Here is a 21,335-nt window from a genome sequence, read left to right on the forward strand (position 1 = left end):
CAAGAATCATTGGACATTTTTGTACTTATGTATCCTTATGTAATGCAACATCAGGAATATTCAAATCAACAAAATCTATCCATGTAAGACTATGTCTCGAACGGACATAGAGCAGCCTCCAGACTTTAAGATTAAAAAAATATGAGAAGAAAACCATAAATGTAAATGTGTGTCCTTTTTATGAAGTTCTAAATGATCTAATCCTGCCCGTCAAAGAGTATACCATTATAGAAGGCTGCATATCTCACTCCTCTTACAATTTTTCCAGCAACCCTCCACCACCCTCTCAACCTTTATAGCCATTTTATTACTAATATTTTTTTTAAGAAGTTCAGGGGGTGCTTTGAGGTTGAGTCAAGTTTGGTCAACCAAATATGTAAACCTTTACCTCTTTAGAAAGGATTATATATTATCATGGCATGTAACATGTAATTTGGATTTTTGCTGAAAATAAATTAAGAAGCAAAATAAACTGAAATGTTATCAGATGCTTAACAGACCTTAAGGCACAAAGCAGCCATAGAAAAGAGCAGGCACAGACAAACATTGCTTTTAAAGGAAGAAAGAGTCTGTGACACTGCCGAGGTTAAAGGATACTTTCTACTTCATGGTTTAGCGAAATGAGTCTCCCAAAACTCTTTCTACGTATTTCCATTTATCTGTGTTTCCATTTAAAGGGTATGTGGTGTCTGTGTGCGTATGTATTCCTATGACAGAGACAGAGGGGTGCTCTGGGGCAGTATAGCCACCAGGGCTTGTTTACAGCTCAGGCTCCCATATTTGGCTGCTGCACAGCTTCATGGCATTTTTGGAATGACTAAGAGGGAAGTGTGTGGAACAGAGAGAGGTGACTGTGACACTTGGTCAGAGTGACTCACAAAAGAGAGCGACTCTGATTAATGAACTATACACAATGATCTCACAACGAAGACACAGAGACTGGCAAAGTCTCTGGTGAGCAGCACTTAATACCGTTTTTGGAATCAGAACTGAATTTGATTTTCCATTGGGCTTGAAAGTAGGTGAGTGTTACAGTCGAAGTTTCTTCATTCAAACTGTATTCTACTCGCTCTCAATGCGTGTATACGTGTGCGTTCAAGTGACTAGGCTTTATCATTCTTATGTTCTGCTACTGTATAACTTGTTTGTTTTTTTTGTGTGGAAGATATTTTAGATGTCCTTTGTGCTCCTTAAAGCCAGAATGTTACTGTCTTTGTATAAAGGGTTTTGTCACAAGTAGTATTATCATCTGTGATACGTTTTGTGATGTGTAATGTATTATTTTATTGTTTATTAGTTGTAACACACAAAACTTTCCACACATGCCAGGATGACAAAACTTAGTGTATTTACTAGTTGCCATATCAACATTATTTAGATAAAAAATGGAAGATATTACAGAACATTTATTTAACCATAGCAAAAGTAAATTTCTTAATTAAGTTTATTTTTTATCTCTATTTTTTATGTTTATTTAAAATAAGACAAATCTGATATTATTTTAATCTGTTGTTTAATTTAATTGTTGTGATCATTCTTTAATGCTGATCTAACCAGCAGAAGGCACGAGCCGCATTGAGCAGATGGGGTGCGTTGTAACACTGTGTTACAATGTGCCCCTATTCGAAATATGGTATTATATTCTATAATTTTATTAATTATTGTGAGAAACCACGAGAAAAGAGTGAATAATGACTGAGAGTCAATGTTCAGAAATTATTCATTATTATTATGTTTTGAACCATGCTGTATAGCGATAGCATTTAGCGATGTGTTTGTTGGCAAACAATTTTTTTTTTTTTTTTTAATGATTAAAATGCCATTATTTTATTTTAAAAAGTTAATAATTGTATTTTATTGACAAATTATTTTAGTTTGTCATGGATATTTTTTTGATTTTATAAGGTAACATTTTAAGCTGTCATTTGGTCATGTTACAATGTGCCCCTCACATGTTACAATGTACCCCAGTATACACTGTCACAAAAAAAAAAAGTATACACTGTATTAATGAAATGAAACCATATTGTACTAGACATGTGGGAAATGAATGTGGGAAAAAATAAATACTCTGAACCCCAAGGGAATTTACACAAACTGAGACAGTCAAAAAGCGTTGTGCCCCGCTCTCCCCTAGTTCTTATACTGACTTTTCATTGCAATGTTAACTTTTAAAAATCCCAAAATCTGAGATCACATTGAATAGGCTACACAGATAATTTTGGAATTTCAAAAGCATTTAAAACAAAGAAAATGTATGAGGTAAAATCAAGAAGAAATATTAGTAATACTTACAATAAGATTCCATTTGTTAACATCAACTAACAGTGAACAACTTCTAAAGCATTTATTATGTTTATTTGAACATTTACTAATAGGCTATATTATTAAGGCTAAAATTACTTTGTTATATCATTAACAAAGGCTAATACATTTTGTAAGAATATATTATTCAATGTTCATGTTCATTTTAGTTATTGCATCAGCTAATGATAACAAATGAGACCTTATTGTAAAGTGTTCCCAAAATATTTAAGAATTTAACTAGATAATTATTTCTCTGTTACTTATCAAATGTAAGCAAATGTCATTTGCACAAGACATCTTTGCTTGCACTGAAGGACACAATTTCCTATTTGGAATATTCTCTACTCACACTAGGACCATCAGGTGTAGCATTACCTTGCCCATGCAAGCTTGAGTGCATGTTTTATATCAAGATATTTTAAGGTATTTTAATCTATCTCTCTGATCTATCTCTCTGATCTATCTCTCTGATCTCTCTCTCTCTCTCTCTCTCTCTCTCTCTCTCTCTCTCTCTCTCTCTCTCTCTCTCTCTCTCTCTCTCTCTCTCTCTCTCTCTCTCTCTCTGTGTGTGTGTGATGATAGGATGTAATGCTCAACGTGAGTGAGCTGCGCTGTCTCACTGAGCAGTAGCTGGATCGCTATGTGACTTCATGTTGAATATAAACAGTACACCCCATCACCCAGCCCTTTTTATGTATCATGATGCCTCTTAGGCTTTCACATGTCACTGCCATTTCTGTCAGCTTACCACCGGCCCATTTCATGTCAGTCTATCTGTCTGTCAGTCAGTCTGTCTGTATGTCTGTCAGCCATTCTATATATCTGTCCGCATGTCTGCTTCCCACCTCATATTCTTTTTTCAACCTCTCCCTGCTGTCTGTCTGCCATGACGTCTGTCTGTCGCCTCTCATTCCGTGACCTTATTTTTTTTTCTCTTTGTTCTTCTGTTATTTATTAGAATGTCCTTATCTTTCTCTCTCTATTTATAAATTTGGCCGGTATAACAAGATTATGGTATGTTGAACTGCAATGGCCCTCTGCCTCTTCTCTCTCTTGACCAACACTGTGGCATTATTTACCTATGATATCATTCCCTTGGCCCTAACCTAATACCATGGCTGTTGCTAGACAGACTGAGTAAAACTTGGCCATCATTATGCCAAACAAGTTTGTGCATAATTTCTGAACACCAAACAACTATCATTTATTAGTTATGCAAAACTACTCAGGTATAAGTTAGGTATAATGTGGCAATTACCAGGGGCCAGTTGCATAAACATAGCCATTGAGTTTTTCTTAGTCTGTGTCTTAAGAACTAATTTATTAACTAGCTGTTAGTTAGGAGTAATCAGTCTTACTTTTCGGTATCGAATTAGACCTACAAAATGCAAAATATTTGATGATTAACTTGTAAGACAAATCTTGGCAGTTTATGCAACCTGCCACTGGTCTGGGTGCTGAGATATACAGAACACAGTGGTGATTGGGCAATTGTGGAATTTTTTAAACATTATAGTTGCTGTCTCATTTGCCTTGGATCAAACCTGCAACTTTGGCTCAATTACATTAGACCTCATGATCTCTAATAATTGTAATGCAAGAACAAACATGGGACAACAGTAGCTGTCTTACTGTTACATCTTCCCTTTTTTCACAATTTCCTCTCAGTGTCATTGCATTTCAACATTTGTACAATCTGATTGACAGTGGCATTAGATTATACTGCACAGTGATACTGTACTGCTGAAAATTATCCTTAAGTCAGTGTTTATGTAGCATTTTAAGAACAACAAACCAAAGTATTCAAATAAAATATTGAGGCTTGCATTGGGTCGGACCTCCCAATGAGGTTAAATAGACTACATTGGAAACAACTATGGTTAGGTCTGTGAGGTGGAGTTGAGAATCATCAGCATAGCAATAATATTAAATTTGTTTATGTGGAAGATTGAAGCCAGAGGGAAACGAGCATGTAACGGGTGAACAACAGAGCCCTAAGACATGTGACAGGCGCAGTTAATGAGGAAAAATTCCTGATACTAACAAAAAATGTCTTCTAAAGCATATACCAGCCAGACAGTGAGAGACACTTCACTGAAAACCTGCCTGCATCATTCTAGGATTTCAAATGATTATAAATCAGCATTGCCATGCGGCTACAGCCTTTATCAGCCAGACAACAAAAGAATTCAGTGATTACTATCTGCTTCTCTCTAGCCAATTTAAGACTGTATTTGGTCGTGACGAAACAGATCAGCAACACATGCTGCTGCTGCTGTTATTGCTGCTACTGTTGAGTATTGCTGCTGCAGCTGCTACAGAGCAAGTATGGAGACTTGCTACAGCCAGTACACACTGCAGGGAGCCTGTAAGAAACACAAATAAGAGCCTGTAAAAGACATAAATAGCGTACATGAAATTACTCGTAGCAGATCTATACAGGTGGAGCTGGGGGAGATGGACTGTTTCTGATAGCATGCAGAACTTGCTTACAGCAAACACTCAACCAAACTACTTAAATGTTGAGCAGCAAGCTCATTGGCTGCAGATGCAACAAAGACCAATTAGCTTGTGCTATGTAGTGATAATGTGATTCATGACAGAACAAGACATTCATTGTAATGACAAGAAGATGAGCTTCTGAGTCTGGTTCCTCTCAAGGTTTTTTCTCCCTACAACCTAAATATCTTTTGGATTTGTTTTCCCTCCAAACTTTTCTGTTGCTTTTAAACAGTATGGATTGTGAAAAGTTCTATACAAATAAAAATGACTTGACTTGAAAAGGCAAACCACTTTAAGCATACCAACTGTATACTTAATGTGTTAAAAGATATCAGACGGTATAAGACAGAATATGGAAAAAGTAATTTGTGGCTGTCAGCAGAACAAAGTCAGTGAGTGTTTATACATGCATTTTAAACATTGTATTACTAAAATACTGAACTCGGACTAACTAAAATATTCCACAAGAATTCATTTTTAACCAGATGTTTAGATGTTTATCACAAGTTAATATAATAGGGCCTAATATAACTTCATGCCAAAATGATGAGGATGCCGACTCCGGGCAGAGATAGCTTGCAATATTCTCGTCAACCTGGGGCATCCTCGCATACCCCTGCTTGCATAGCCACTCTAAATTAGCTGAATATGGATTCCCCCATGATCCAACAGGAATCGCTCATCCAGCCGGCCGTGAGCAACTTCCTGCTTTGGGCCAGACCATGCTAAGCTTAATCTGGCCATGGTGCAAACCATAAACTCCACCAACTCATCATATGCGGGGCTATCAGGAGGAGGAGGCAGACTTGGTTATAATGTCTGCCTCAAAACTAGAACTAGAGGTGCGCAGCATGCTCTCAGCCAGTCCAGAAGAAGCCGCGGAGTGAGAGAAACAAGAGAAACTCTTTCAAGCTCCTCTGCTAGTGATCCCCACATTACCCACTACCTCAGCAGACGTGAGGCCGGAACTGCAAGGTACAGAAGCTTGATCCCCATCTATTGTGAAGAGAGCCAAACAGGAGCGAAGCCTTCTCCCTGACAGCCGGTCACAAGGGCTGAACACGCATACTCAGCTCCTAAACATTACAGAACACAAGCGCCTTCACTTTCTAAATTGTGAAGTCGGCTTTCTGTATCCCACCCCTGTTGAAAAAACAACATATGCTGGTTAGGTATTTTTTGAAGCATGGCAGCTGGTTTAAGCTGGTCAAGCGCCGGTCCTAAGAAACTAGCTCCAGCTCAGGACCAGCTTGTAACCAGCTCAGGACCAGCTTAAACCAGCTCATCTATCTTTCTTTTTTTCTACTAACACACACACACACACACACACACAAAGAAGCGGCTTCCTGAAGACAACAAAGCTGATGATGTGTAATGCAAGTGGTCTTTTATACCTTTGGGCAGAACAGAACACATACTAACTTTTATTTCTGCTAAAGCACTGTGCTAGTTTCAAACTAGACAAAATGCATTTCTGAACTTTTTGAAGGTCTGTATGTGAGTGAATAAATGAATGCATGTAAACAACGGCATGCCTCAGTGAAAACCATTAAAGGAAACGACAGAAAAATAAGAATATATATTGTGTGCAATGTAATGCTATGTTTCCTGTTTAACTACCTGTGTAATGCATCAGAAGTGTGCGACCAATGTATTTTCTGTTTGGAAACGATATACCTGCTGGGCAAAAGGTTATGTCATCATTCTGTTATAGAGCAAAATCAGGTGGCAGGGTTAGTTTCATTGCCCCAAAGACACGGTGTGTCAAAAACTCAAATAACTTAATCCTCACAAAGCCTTTAACTGCTGAAAGAAACAGTACTGGCACATATCTTTGATGGCCAATAACTTTTTCTTCTCTCATTTTTGAACATTAATATAACATAGGCAGCCATCCACACAGGTTCATGGCTGATGTGGGGATTTGTCATCTGTTGCTGATTATATGATATGTGCAGATAGCCGAAGAGGCTCCAAACAGAAGGTGTTCTGAAGTCTACTAAAGCCATGTGATAGGTACAGAATAAAATTGTAATTGTTGTTCACTGAAAATCATCCTCTTTGCCCTGGCTCTCCAATATCATCATTTTTTTTTTAAACTCATGCCATGATTGGTCACAAACCAAAGGTATTTGACATCAATGTCAAACCTTGTACTGTATGTTAAAGACTAGGGATGTGTCAGAAGTCGAATGGTATGTCCCGAACTATATGAGATATATACGGATATGAGATGGGAGGAAAAAATATATTTATTGTTTTTGTATTCTTTCGCCTGTGTAATTATATTGTATATATTTTGCGGTCATCGGGTAGCCACTATCAATACTATTGAGTATGCGGGGTATTGAAATTGCTATCGAATTCGCAATCACACATACTCTGTGTATAGGGAGCAGCGGTTACGGATTTAGGCTTCGGGCACATCCCTGTTAAAGACATTACTTTTTAAATGGAACTTGAGTGCAAATGACATTTGAGAGCACAGTTTGAGGGTAAGATTTTCAGTTAATAACTGATTAAATTTGATCTGTTGGCCTCCATTGTCAAAGCTATCATTTGACTTCAGAAGAGAAACTGGACAGAATATAGTGGGTGTGTCATATGTAATACCATGTATAGGTTCAATGATATTACAAAAAGGTGAGCAAATGATGGCAGAAGTTTCATGTATGAGTGGAGAATACGGTTTCTAATGCAGAAAACTGTCAAACTGAGTCTATAATGCTCATGAGACTTTTTATAACCTCTCTTTCAGATGTTGCTCAGTCTCAAGGTCCAGTAAACAGCAGCCTTTACGTCCAGGTTCAGAAGAAAGACTCTCTTGAGGGTATTGTGTCTGCCAATGGTGCTTATTCAACTGACCGTGCTCCTCCTGTAGTAGAACACGCTCTTCCTCTTCCAGTGGCCAACCATCCACTACCAGCTGCAGACCACGCCCTTTCTGTCAGCAGTGACTCAGGCAACTCCACTGCTTCTGTTAAGACAGACCGCACAGATGATGCTCAACAGTCTTTGTCATCCACAGGGCCTGTGAGCCAAGCTCCCCCTGAGACTGCAATAAGCCCTTGTGAGAACCGAGAGTTGGAACAGCTTCTGAGTGGTTCTGAGGGACCACCACATCGCTCTCATCAGAATTTCCTCTCTTTTGCCAACACAAGCCCAGGGGGTGGTGTGAGGCACCTTGTGCCTGCCCAGGTCCACGTTAACGGACAAGCAGGTGCTGAGCGTGAAACTGATATTATTGACGACGAGTTACCGGAAAGCCAGGTTGGAGATAACAGTGCAGGCAGTCTTGGCACACTGTCCTCCTTTGAGGGTCAAGTTACACCAGCTGACAGCAAAGCAGTTACTGAATCCACTGTAGTAGAAGTAGACGGACAACGTGGTACTTTCCTAGAACGAAGGCCTAAAAAGGAGATGCCTGTACACCAGCTTCGAGGGTCATCATCAGCACATGGACTGATAGACTACAGTGGGCAGAACGAAGGAATGTATCGCTCGCAGTCATATGGTGGCCTGATGCTAGATGGAGGACCTCGGTACTTGCCACAAGCTCCTGAACGTAATACTAGCAGCCGAGATGCAGTTCAGCGAGGGCTCAGTGCTTGGCATCAGTATGGTCTTGTGGATGACCCCTTCTTTGGATCGAATGGTACCCTGCCACACTTCCCAACTCGTGGAGGAGGATCACAACAGGATGTAGAACAGTCTATAGATGCCCTAAACATGCTCATGCTTGACTTGGAGCCTTCACATACACCAGTTCCCAAATCTCAGAGTGCTCCCCCTGGTGAGAGCATCTCAGCTTTCCATCCACCCTTTGCTCAGACACTAGCCAGACCTTCTTATCAGGCTGACCAGGCCATCTATAGCGTCACTGGTGGCCCACCTCTGTCTTCCACTGCCAGTTTTGGCCAGTCCTCACAAAGATCATCACCTGCTTACCCCATGACTCCACTATCTGAGCATCATCAAAGGGGTTACCAGTCCCCTCAGGCCCATTCACCAATCTATCAACAAGATCCGTACAGTATCCGTGGAGGTTCAGTTACAACACCATCCCCAACTTTACCCCTCCCATCTCCAATCAAGCCCCAGTATGTATACCCAGGAACTAGCGAGGTATCTTACTCTCCAGATCTTCAGGGCACATTCCCAGGCCCTCAGAGAAGCTACAGCACATCGTCATCACCACTCCCCCCTGTTACCCTTGCAAAAGAGCCTGAGCCAAAGTCTGAGGAAGAGATGCCAAACCTTGAGGGTCTTGTGGCCCAACGTGTGGCAGGTGAGAAAGAAGGAAACACTTTGGTCTGAATACACAGCTGTTGATGCATGTACATGATTGAAATTTGGAGAGAAAAAATCAATAAAATCTGTAAATCTGCTGTAGGTTATGTAATATATTTTCTTGGTTTTACCTCTGTAATTTATAGAAAACCAAGAAAAAAAACTTGACAAATTTTGCTGAAGCAGGCCCATGTTTATGGTTCATTATCAAAGTTTGGAAGTGACATCTTGATGGATAATCAGGATATGATTCTACCGACTCTTTACTCATTTTGACATCATGAGAATATATCTTAGTCTTCTCTTGGTTTCATATAACTCTACAGAATATGGACAGGTTATTTCACTCACTGAAATAGAGGGCATGGTCTAACATTAAATCATATTTGACAAAGAAAACAATACACCAAGCCCTGGTAAGCTAATGAATCCATAAAACTGTCATCAGGTTCTCTCATCTCCCGATTTAGTCCTATAGGAGATAGACCAAACATACTGTATAAACATTGGAAAAGTGCCCTGCAAGTATATCCCACTGCATGGATACACAATGAACACATGTTCTAATACCGGACTATAAAGTTCACCTACACGCTAAAGAATGATTAAAGCAGATTGTAGAGGTGTCATAATTTCTCATGTGGATGTAGAGTATTCCTGGCAGATACTAACACTGTTCACATCAACACTGTCCTCTGTGTAGGAGTGAATAGCTGCATAGATTAGAATAGATCTTACCATGCTGTGCTTCAGCTCCTGTACCATGCATTCTCTGGCTTGAACAACAGACTGTTGAAATTACAGGAAAATACATAGTAGCACCATCTTCTGGCAATGAATTGAATTGCTGGGAAGAGCTTTCTGAAGCAAACTCCTAGGGAGGCTGTTGTGTCCCTTGTGCCTCTCAGTACTATAGCAGGCCACTATATCATTTTGGTCATTATGGACAGCCGCATACAATTATAAAAAAAGAAGATTTTAATCTAGCATTGTATTTTAATTAAATATGTCAAGTACCAGAAATTAGGAGTAAGATTCACCATTTCTTCATTTTTCTTGTTTTTCCCCCTTCTGTCTTTCTCTGCTCTGGCATATGGACCACCCCTCACACCACTGATACCCCTCCTTCACTCTCCTCTTCTTCTACTTCAACCCACTCCATCATTCCTCCACCCAGAGTACAACGCTCGCATCCGGGGCATCTCCAAGAGCATGTCCTCCCGGTCCGAACATCATCGTTCCTATTCCTTCTCTGGTTTGTCCCCTCTCACGATCCTCCCCCTCTCACTCTGACCCCTACTCCCTTCTATTCTCTCTCTCATGTCATCTTACATGCATGTTCTGCCTGGTTATTTTTCTTTTTTCTTAATGGGAATATTTAGGAGCCAAGCACTGAAGGTGTGCAAGTAATTATAGTGAAGATTTAAGTGCAAAGCATTATTATTATTAGCAGAATTATTAGTAAGTAGTCAGAGCTCAGAGTGTTGACAGCTTCTCTTTCGTCAGTGATCCCATCACAAAGTCATCAAGAATATAACACATTTTGGGGTGTAACCATAAACTATACTGTTTTATATCACTGGAATGCTTGGGTCAAGATGAATACAAATTTATATATGATTCCATGTCCGTCAAGTAAGAAAAAAAAGTCTCAATATCAACAATGATCAAAATCATGTTAACGTTTAAATCCAACGTGGCTGCTCTACTTTCATTAAATGGCTATAACCTTTGAATGCAATCAGCTATTATCACAGATGTTGGTACACATATGTAAGGCCTGGATCTGAGGAGCTTTCAGTCATCACAAACATTGAAAAATGTAGGGCATGGCCTATTTTGGTTAAATGGCTGATATTAGAAACAAAATACATATTTAATAGAAATTTTGCAAAATACTGTAAAGTAAGGAATATTTATGGCCTGTATATTTTCTCAAATCACCTGCATTGGCAAAAATTTAAAATTAGAACCTGGTTGCACATGATTGCATTTTCTTAACACTCTTCCGTGTTCTTTAGGATCACATTCACGTACAGTCACCCCAGATGAAGCCATGCCAACTATACGCCGACGAACCACCAGTGAGAGCCAGTACCTCAGTAGCCAAAATGACGGTGCAGCCCACGGGGTGTGTTCTCCATTGAAACCTGTGTCTCCAGAGTTTGTCAACACAATTGCAATGAACCCAGGTGGACAACCCAAAGAGGTATATAGTTTAACTTTAACATTTCATTTAACATTGTTTTGTTTTAAATAAGTTATTGTAAAGTGGTTGTACTTCTCTCAGTTGTATAACCGTATAGCTCAATAGATTATTATTGTGATAGATTGTACTTAATATTTTCTCATCCTATATGTTTCCCATTCAGAAGCCTGTGCATAGTTACAGGGAGGCCTTTGAGGAGATGGAATCAGTTCCTTTTAGTCCTACCCGCAGTAGTGGTGGTGAGACCCCTTATTTGAAAGTGTAATGTTAGCCTTCTTGCAGAAATCACGATTCATATCAAACAATAAAAAATATAGATTATGGACGGTTAAAATTCTGTCATGGCTTTAGGTAAGAAAAGTAAAGCTAAATGTGAAGATGAAGATGCTTTTGTATATAGCAATTGCTTTTTTACTTTCATGATATTGTTATTAATACCACTTACAGAATGTGATAAACCATTAAATACTTCCATTCCATCATAATAATAATTCCTCTGTTGAAAAATGTTTTTTATGGCCTAAACACATGGAAGTTATGGCTTTCAAATACCAAACAATGATGAGGACGTTCTTGAAAATAATTAGTATTGAATACTGAACTTTTACATAAAAAATATTATCGCTGCTGTGACAAGGGAGGCTGCATGTGAAAAACTATTCTGTGGCAAGGTTAGGCTAAATGCTTAATGCTTAAATGCATTTAACACTGACCTATTATTTATTTATGTATGTATTTATTTATCTATCTATCAGCATGTTTAGAGATGTGAGAAGCGGTCCATGCATAATGAGAGGTTTGATACTGCGTACAAGTACATAGTAACTGATTTTGTTGTTGTAACTACCACTGAAATTAGTTAATTACTTTCCATATTTATATTGTAAGTAGTTTATCTCCTTCACACAAAGCTAATGATTTAAGGGAAGCCTCTTATAAGACTTAAAGTGACTTATATTGTCCATTTTCAAAACTTGTATATTTCCATGCTTGACTCGTGTCTTGCTTGTGGCTTCTAAGTTTGGCCATTATGAATCAAGGGAACTTGACTCCTCCTTACTGCTTAAATTATTTTTACCTCAAATATGTATACAATTTTTCTGATGGAGTGCTTAAACCTGACTCTCTCCCCTTTTGTTTAAATAGGCCATTCTGGTCAGGCCACTCTGTCAGCCACAGTCCTGAAGGCCCAGAACCCTGCAGAAGCTCTGGTACAACAAAGCAGCTCAGGTGAGTACCTATAAAACCAGTATGGTCCACTGGAAACTTTTCTTTAATTTAAGGGGTTAATTTTTATATACTATTTTCTCATTTTTCAATTTTGTAATATTTTAATAAGTGCATTACTTTGTTTATTAATCATTACATAACTAGTAGTTGTTCATATATTCCCATCTGTCCCACACCTGTCATCTATCTGCAGTGCTGATTTCTGTCACTGTCTTCTTGCTTTGCATTCTCACCACATTCGCACTGTTAATATTATTTTCCCCTTAAAAAAAAACCCAAAAAACTGTCACTGCTCCTCTTTCTTTTTTTTTATGTCTGCCGCTGTCAGATTCTGATTCTAGTGATGGTATGGAAGGTAAGAGTATTTTGAGATGACAATGAAAACCCTTATAATGACATGTTCATTATGCTCAAGAATGCTACACAATCCCTTCTGTACACATTCACTCCTGTTAACTCCTGAAAACCCTTCTTTTTTATCTGGGTTCTAGTAAATTTCAGTATTATAGTGTTAACAATATTTTGACAAAAGGCTCTACTCTGTAACTTGGAAGTTTTAAATAAACATGCTCAAAAACCTTCCATTCGTCCTAATAAGGCAGCATAAAGTGTAACAAAAAGAAAAATAAATATTTAATGATCTACCGTCCTGCAGAGTTTAGTTCCAACCTGCTCCCACACACCTGTGTCTGAAACATGTTGATGTGTGTTTGATTAGAGTTGAGGCTAAACTCTGTAGGATGGTTGCTCTCCAGGAGCAGGGTTGGCTACCGTTGATTTAGACAATGCCCTGAGCAAGCTTCAGGACAACACCAGCATGTTTAGAAAGTCATACTCTGAATAATCAGAGTCTGTTGACATTGGTATTCTTTGGCCTTAAGTCATGATCCTGCTCATTTAAATTCAGCACGTTATATGTAATACAATGTTACCCATCGTTCTATTTGCCATTTTGAATTTCGTTAAAAGCCTACTGTTTTGAACTCATCCTAGAGCTTTCATCACATCATCCCCAAAGTTGTGTCATATATAATGTTGAGACAGTGGCAGTAAAAGTTATTCACAGATATATGTGACCCTGGACCACAAAACCAGACATAAGTCGCACAGGTATATTTGTGGCAATAGCCAACAATACATTGTATGGGTCAAAAATTGTTCCATGATCTATAGGTCACTGATTCTTGAGATAAAGGACAAAACATGTTTTAAAATGTAAACAAATTCAAACTAACACTACATTATTAAAGACAAAGGTCTCAGATAATGAACCATGTAAGGGAACAGGTTTTTTTCAAAAAAAATATATTTATTCAGTCAGACACACTAAAAAGCATGCTAATTTAATTTAGTCTATCCAAAAATAATGTAAAATCTTCAGTTATGTAATACTGGTGTTCAGTAAAGGATCTAAATCATAAAATACATTCTCTGTTTATTTTTTATTTATTTTTTCACACTATTATGAACAACCCAGTTTCTAAATTCCTTAATTCTTCACCCTCCTTTTAATATTAAACATATATCACCAAATGTTCTTAGGTATTTAAGACATATCATCATGTATGTTTAAACATTTTTACACAATAAATTGAAAAAAGAATAAGACATTTCTTTCAAAATTAACAAAAATCTTCACCTGACGGTGTAAAATACTGACGGAGTTGACAAATACTGACGGTGTTGACAAAGGTTGAGCTGAGGCCAAATATACAGTAAATGTAAATAGAATCATGAAACAGCATTAGAAGAATTCCCCATGTGCAAAAAAGCTTATTAAATCACATTATACAGACCGTTTGAGAGCATTTGTCAACTATCAGACAAAAAAACCTAACGGAGTTGACAAAATGTAATGATTTTCCACCTTAATCACGTGTTGTTCAGTGGAGCAATTTAGTTTTTTCCTCAGTTGTAGCTGCCTTAATAAACATAAAATTGGCAATATTTATCCCACAACTATTTATAGAAACTATTACACTGTGATGACGGAGTTGACATGTTAAGACTATGACTGTAAAATATAAAAGTTTACGCAAATTGAGGACACAACTTTTATAGCTATTTTATATTTTAATGAAAAATATAATTCAAATATTTACTTCTTGTATTGTTTGATATCTTAAAGATTTCTGAATTTTTAAACACTTTGTTTGGCAGTTTTATATCATGCTGAGGACAGGTTAAATTACATGTGTATACATGTGTATCCAAGTATAGAGTGTGCTTTTAAAATAATACTAAATAAATTATTAAAAATAATAAGCAATAAATGTCCTGAGTATACACATTTTTATTGTGAAATACAAGTATTTTTATTGTGTTGACATTCTTAATTTTTTACATAAATATGGCTTTTGTGTTTGGGACATGTTTTGTCCCAGTGAGGTATATATACCTACTGTAAATATATCAAAAATGTATTATTAGTAGCAAGATGCATTACTAAGGACTTCATTTGGACAACTTTAAAGGTCCCGTTCTTCGTGATACCATTTTTCAAACTTTAGTTAGTGTGTAATGTTGCTGTTAGAGCATAAATAATACCTGTAAAATTATAAAGCTCAAAGTTCAATGCCAAGCGAGATATTTTATTTAACAGAAGTTCCCTTTCAAAGCCTACAGCGAACGGCCGGTTTGGACTACATCCTGGTATTTCCTGCTTTAATTATGTCAGTAGAGCAGTTTGTTGACTAACCTCCGCCCACAAGAATACGCGAAAAAGGGGGCGTGGTCTTGTTGCTCCCTCGTGGAGAAGAGGGAGTGTTGCGTTTGGTTCGGTTCGGTTGCGTTTGTCGCCATCAGACGCTGTTATTTTCAGCCCGGAGTCAAATCACCTTTGTTTGGCCTTCAGGGGCTGTAGTTTGAGTGCGTTCATCTCCCCGTTATGGTAAGAGGCATGACCTTCTCGGGCAACGTGTGCTAAGCTGCTGTCGAATCACAACACGGGAACCGCTGGCACAATCAGAACTCGATACGTATTTCTGAAGGAGGGACTTCATAGAACGAGGAAATTCTCAAGCCGTTTTGAGGACAGTGAAAACAGCAGTATACAGATAAGTAAATTGTGTGAAAAATACTGTTTTTTTACACATGAAACATTAACTTATATTGCACACTGTAAACACAATCAAAGCTTCAAAAAAACACGAAAAACGGGACCTTTAAAGGCGATTTTCTCAATATTTAGATTTTTTTGGCACCCTCGGATTCCAGATTTTCAAATAGTTGTATCTCGACCAAATATTGTCCTATCCTAACAAACCATACATCAATATAAAGCTTATTTATTGCATATGATGTATAGATCTCAATTTAAAAAATGTACCCTTATGACTGGTTTTGTTGTCCAGGGTCATATATATTGTTTTTGTATTCCCAAGTTATATTTCTTGTTTTTGTTTTTCTTATAGAGCCACATGGTTTCATGGGAACAGGAGTCCGAGGAGGAGGATTGATTTCTCCCTTGCAGCATCCATACCCTTCTGAACGACCAGTTCCGCTTGCCCACACTTTCAGCCCACCTCAACCAGTTAACAATGCTAGCTCTGATGGGTAAGTGTTGTTACCTGACCACTGTCCCTTTTTCAAATCCAAAATATGGTTATAATAGTCTGTCATACGTAACTATGCAGGAAGTAATGCAGGACAAATGGATAGTACTACATTAACACTTCAGCTATTACTATTAACTAATATGGAAACAAGATTAACTAATCAGTAAGTAATAGCAAATTTACGTGAGCAATTGTTTTTTTTACTCTGAACATGGCGCTAAAATGCATCACTCTCTTCAAGAACTATTACCAAAATATACTGTATGTGTCCTCATTTGTTTGGGTGAAATGTATCTGTTTTTGGTTACACTTTATTTTAAGGTGTCTTTGTTACAGTGCAATCATATATTTAAGTACTATTTGAAAGTAATAATAATTAACTACATGTACTTACTATAGGGTAGTATTAAGAGTAGAATTAGGGTTTGGTTAAGGGTTAGTTGCATGTAATAATGCCTAATTTACTGTTATTACTATGGTAAGTATGTGTAACATATATAACAAGGACACTGTGTTAGCCTATTTTCTTTTATTACTCACACTTTCCTATTTTATCTCTTTTGTTTTCAGTTTTTGCAGTCAGCCTGCCTTTCCATCATTTCCATCTGAGCCCATCCGTGCTCCTCTCTTCCAAGACACCTTTACTTACCTTAACCCTGATGAGGCCACTGTTAACATCATGGGTGTTCATCATGTCCCAGGAAGCCCCAACACACTCCACCGTACAGTGGCCACCAATACACCGCCAAGCCCTGCCCTTCAACGTAGGTTTGGTGGTCAGAGCAGCCCTGCTTTGGGTCGACGTATACCAACAGCCAGTGGCAGCAGTGAACCAACCACTCCCAACAGTCCTCTTTTGGGTCGCAGTGGCAAATTCATCCCGCCAAGTCCTGTGCTAGACCGCCACCCCTCACCTGCTCCAGTTGCCTCTAGCCCAGATCACAAAGCCCCATTTAGAGGCCAGGCCACTCCAGATGAGAGATATGGGGCACAGTCCAGGCAAAGCACCACTTCTATGGTTCAGCCTGGGCCCGCTACCCCCACATTTTCCCTAGAGCAACAATCCTGTAACCCCTCGCTGTTCTTGCCCCTGGACATAAGAGCAGGATCCATTGCAGGAAACTCTGAAAGTGTTCCAGCAGACAGCACAGAATGTAGGAAAGCTCCCACTCCTACACAAGGCCCTGCAATCACCTCAATATATGGTAAGATAAGAAATCCACCTAGGAAGCATGTGAGTGAAATCACTGAATTAAATAGATGTGTGTACTTATTTGATCAACTATTCAGAAAACCATTTATTCTTTTCAGCCGATGGACCTCCAGATATTAGATTGAATATCAAGTTTGTTCAAGATACATCCAAATATTGGTACAAACCAGAAATATCCAGGGAACAAGGTATGAGATTTAATATCAGGTGTAGAGCCAAACCGATCTGTCACAGGAGAGGCCACATCTAAACACAGGGGAGGGCAACTCTGGCTCTCGAAATCTAAAAAAAATGTGTTACCCGAGTTTGCGGATTGCTGCTGTGACTAGGATCTTTATTGTGTGCTTTTGTATGGTTATATATCCATCAGGTACATTTAATTAAGACTTTACTTAATTATTCACAATTTTACTCAAATATATTTTATTTAAATACTCTTACCTCTGGTAAACAAGGCTTAAACTAGTCCCAGACTAAAATGCATGTTTGAGCTGTTTTAAATAAAAGAAACTTGCACTGACATATCTTAAAATATGTCAGTGCTATTGTTTTGTCTTAAGATGCACACCAGTAATGTTTTTTTTCAGTAACACTTTACAATAAGGTTTCATTAGTTAACATTAGTTAATGTATTAACTAACATCAACTAACCATGAGCAGTACATTTGTTACTGTATTGTTTAATCTTTGTTAACGTTAGTTAACGAAAATACAGCTTTTCATGGTTTGTTCATGTTAGTTCACAGTGCATTAACTAATGTTAACAAAATTTTAACAATGTATGAGTAAATGTTGAGTTTAACATGAACAAAGATAAAGAAATGAACATTATTAGTTCATGTTAACAAATGTTGTTAACTAATTAACCTTATTGTAAAGTGTTACCGTTTTTCTTTTCTTTTTTTTGTCTAAGGTACATTTATAAAAGCTACTTAAATGCCCTAATTGAACTAAGGCCTAACCCTTTCTTAGTCTAAACCCTTTCTGTGAAACCAGGCCTAGTGTTTAATGTAAGCCTTCTGATCATTGTTTTGGGAGATTTTTTCATTTTGATTGAAATTTACAAAATCAAAAACATACAGTGCAGCATTCCACTTATCAACATTTATTTACATGTATTAGATACCATTTGTGTTTTTCTTTTTCTTTCTGTTTTTGGGTTATGGTGTTAAAATAACATTTTAGAAACATGCAAATATGAACCTGGCGTCCTCCATGATTCCTAATTCTTTTCAACAACAAAGCATGCGAACGTGTCAAACTCGTAATTATAACTTCAGAAGTGGGAAGTAGGACATTTCGGAAAGTATGTGAAGGCAGTATTAGCTCCAAAACTAATCAAACACACATGAACAAGCTTACTAAAAAGTTACAGGCATGAGAGTTTGATCAGTATTGGAGGTAAAGTCTGCAGGAAAGTGGTTCTCGAGGGCCAGAGTTGCCCAGCCCTGTCAAAACACAATTTTGGTCATTACAGACGATGTGTAGTTAGTGTTTTGCCTTTGTAGGGAAGTATAGATTGCTGGTGACACATTTTCTCATTTGTATGTTTCAGCCATTTGTATTCTTAAAGATCGTGAACCAGGAGCATTTGTCATTCGAGACAGTAACTCGTTCAGAGGAGCATATGGCTTGGCTATGAAAGTAGCCTCTCCCCCTCCAACGGTGCAGCAGAACAAGAAAGGTAAAATAACTCTGCGTGTCATCATGCCAGTCAGCACTGAATAGACCTTCATCCTCATTTATCTTTTGTTCTTACCTTGAAGTTGGAGACATCACAAATGAGTTGGTTCGACACTTCTTGATTGAAACCAGTGCCAAGGGCGTGAGACTGAAGGGTTGTCCAAACGAACCGTACTTCGGTAATAATGAACAGAGTCCGACAGACTTTTGTATTTCTGTCTGCTGTCTATTGTACTGACTTAAATTGGCACCTTTTGAAAAGTGTGTCTGTAGTCTTCCACCCATCAGCTTGTTTGTGTACTGTAACTAGTCTTTGGTGTGTGTATGTGTGTGTTTACAGGGTGTCTGTCTGCTCTCGTATATCAACATGCCATCACACCTCTGGCTCTTCCATGCAAGCTTATGATCCCTACAAGAGGTGAGAATGCCATTGTCACCCCATTCTTGCAGCCTCTGAAATTGACCTCTTCTCAATTGATGGTGTTTTTGTTTGCATTATCCAAACCCTGTATTAATACTCAGTGTTAAAGGATTATTTCACTTTTAAATAAACTTTTGCTGATAATTTACTCACCCCCATGTCATCCAAGATGTCCATGTCTTTCTTTCTGCAGTCGAAAAGAAATTAAGGTTTTGGATGAAAACATTCCAGGGGTTTCCTCCATATAATAGACTTCAGTGGGCTGCAAACGGTTCAAGGTCCAAATGACAGTTTCAGTGCAGCTTCAAAGGGCTTTAAACGATACCAAACGACACCAGACGATGAATAAGGGCCTTATCTAGCTAAATGACCAGTTTCTGCGAGAAACCGAGCAGTATTTATGCTATTATTTTACCTCTTAACAGAGGAACGCGATCGTCTCTGAGCTCCGCCATTACTTCCGGGGAGTGAGGTCAAATTCGATTGTGGTTATAGATATATCGATAGTAGATGCCTCATTCTACTGATCCATGCAGTCGCTAATGAGGCATCTACGTATACATCCATGACCACGATCTAATTTGACCTCACTCTCCGGAAGTAATGGCGGAGCTCAGAGACGATCGCATTCCTCTGTTAAGAGGTAAAATAATAGCATAAATACTGCTCGGTTTCTCGCAAAAACTGATCGTTTCGCTAGATAAGACCCTTATTCATCGTCTGGTATCGTTTAAAGCCCTTTGAAGCTGCACTGAAACTGTCATTTGGACCTTGAACCGTTTGCAGCCCACTGAAGTCCATTATATGGAGAAAAACCCTGGACTGTTTTCATCCAAAACCTTAATTTCTTTTCGACTGCAGAAAGAAAGACATGGACATCTTGGATGACATGGGGGTGAGTAAATTATCAGCAAAAGTTTATTTAAAAGTGAACTAATCCTTTAATTTGTATTTCATCAACTCAGTCTTTGGTTTTTATGTCTTCATGTCTTACTTTTTTTATAAACAGATCCAAATGAAGAGGCCTTGGAGTTAGCCACACCAACTGGTTCAAGCATGGATTTATTAAAGCAGGGAGCAGGTGAGTCTCTCCCTTTCTGTTTCTGTTTCACTTCCTTTATTGCTTTCTGTATATCTTATTTGCCTACTTGTTTCTTGTCTCTTTCCTACCACAGGGCCACTTTCAGGACCTCCTAAACCTACTGAAGATTGTTATGGTAAATATGGCAAATCATCTCCTATGTGGCATTCGTGTTCCTGTTTGCATGCTAATTTTATATTAAAGGGTTAGTTCACCCAAAAATGAAAATTCTGTCATTAATTACTCACCCTTATGTCGTTCGAGACCCGTAAGACCTCCGTTCATATTCGGAACACAAATGAAGATATTTTTGTTGAAAGCTGATGGCTGAGAAAGGCTTCAGTTAGGCCTCCATTGGCATTCGGTACACTTATACTCCCAAGACCGATAAAATGCACTTAAAATGTCATTACAAAGTCCATCTCACCACAGTGACTCTACAATAATCTTACGATGCGACGACAATAGTTTTTGTGCGCAAAAAAAAATCAAAATAACACCTTTATCCAACTTGTTATTGCCTTCCGCGTGTGCCTCCACGACGCATGCGCGAGAATATAACGTAGCGCCGGGGCTCGGGATTCCATGAAATGCACACTCTAACCCCATTTTGAGCACTACGCCGAGACCTAAAGCACGATCAATGTAGAATCCAACAGCTTAGACACGCGCGTCTTCCTCTGATTGTAAACAAATCGCTTCTGGGTCATCTGTCCGAACGCCGGATCTGTGTCATATTCTCGCGCATGCGTCGTGGAGGCACACACGGAAGGCAGTAACAAGTTGGAAAAAGGTGTTATTTAGATTTTTTTTGCGCACAAAAACTATTGTCGTCGCATCGT

General features: G+C 38.4%; 1 protein-coding gene across 1 annotated transcript in view; it reads left to right on the forward strand.

Moving 5' to 3' along the window:
* tns1a (tensin 1a) overlaps positions 1 to 21,335 on the forward strand; it is a gene marked incomplete at its 5' end in the record, with an annotated part of 114,394 nt that overhangs the window by 90,496 nt on the left and 2,563 nt on the right. The window contains 14 exons of the mRNA XM_079841012.1: positions 7,568 to 9,097; positions 10,277 to 10,354; positions 11,121 to 11,308; positions 11,472 to 11,547; positions 12,455 to 12,538; positions 12,867 to 12,893; positions 15,952 to 16,093; positions 16,666 to 17,300; positions 17,407 to 17,496; positions 18,864 to 18,992; positions 19,075 to 19,170; positions 19,332 to 19,409; positions 20,422 to 20,493; positions 20,600 to 20,629. Coding sequence (XP_079697138.1) covers positions 7,568 to 9,097; positions 10,277 to 10,354; positions 11,121 to 11,308; positions 11,472 to 11,547; positions 12,455 to 12,538; positions 12,867 to 12,893; positions 15,952 to 16,093; positions 16,666 to 17,300; positions 17,407 to 17,496; positions 18,864 to 18,992; positions 19,075 to 19,170; positions 19,332 to 19,409; positions 20,422 to 20,493; positions 20,600 to 20,629 — 3,255 coding nt within the window. The remainder of the gene's footprint in view (positions 1 to 7,567; positions 9,098 to 10,276; positions 10,355 to 11,120; positions 11,309 to 11,471; positions 11,548 to 12,454; positions 12,539 to 12,866; positions 12,894 to 15,951; positions 16,094 to 16,665; positions 17,301 to 17,406; positions 17,497 to 18,863; positions 18,993 to 19,074; positions 19,171 to 19,331; positions 19,410 to 20,421; positions 20,494 to 20,599; positions 20,630 to 21,335) is intronic.

This window comes from Gobio gobio (assembly GCF_949357685.1).
Source record: "Gobio gobio genome assembly, chromosome: 17".
NCBI classification, from domain to species: Eukaryota; Metazoa; Chordata; class Actinopteri; order Cypriniformes; family Gobionidae; genus Gobio; species Gobio gobio.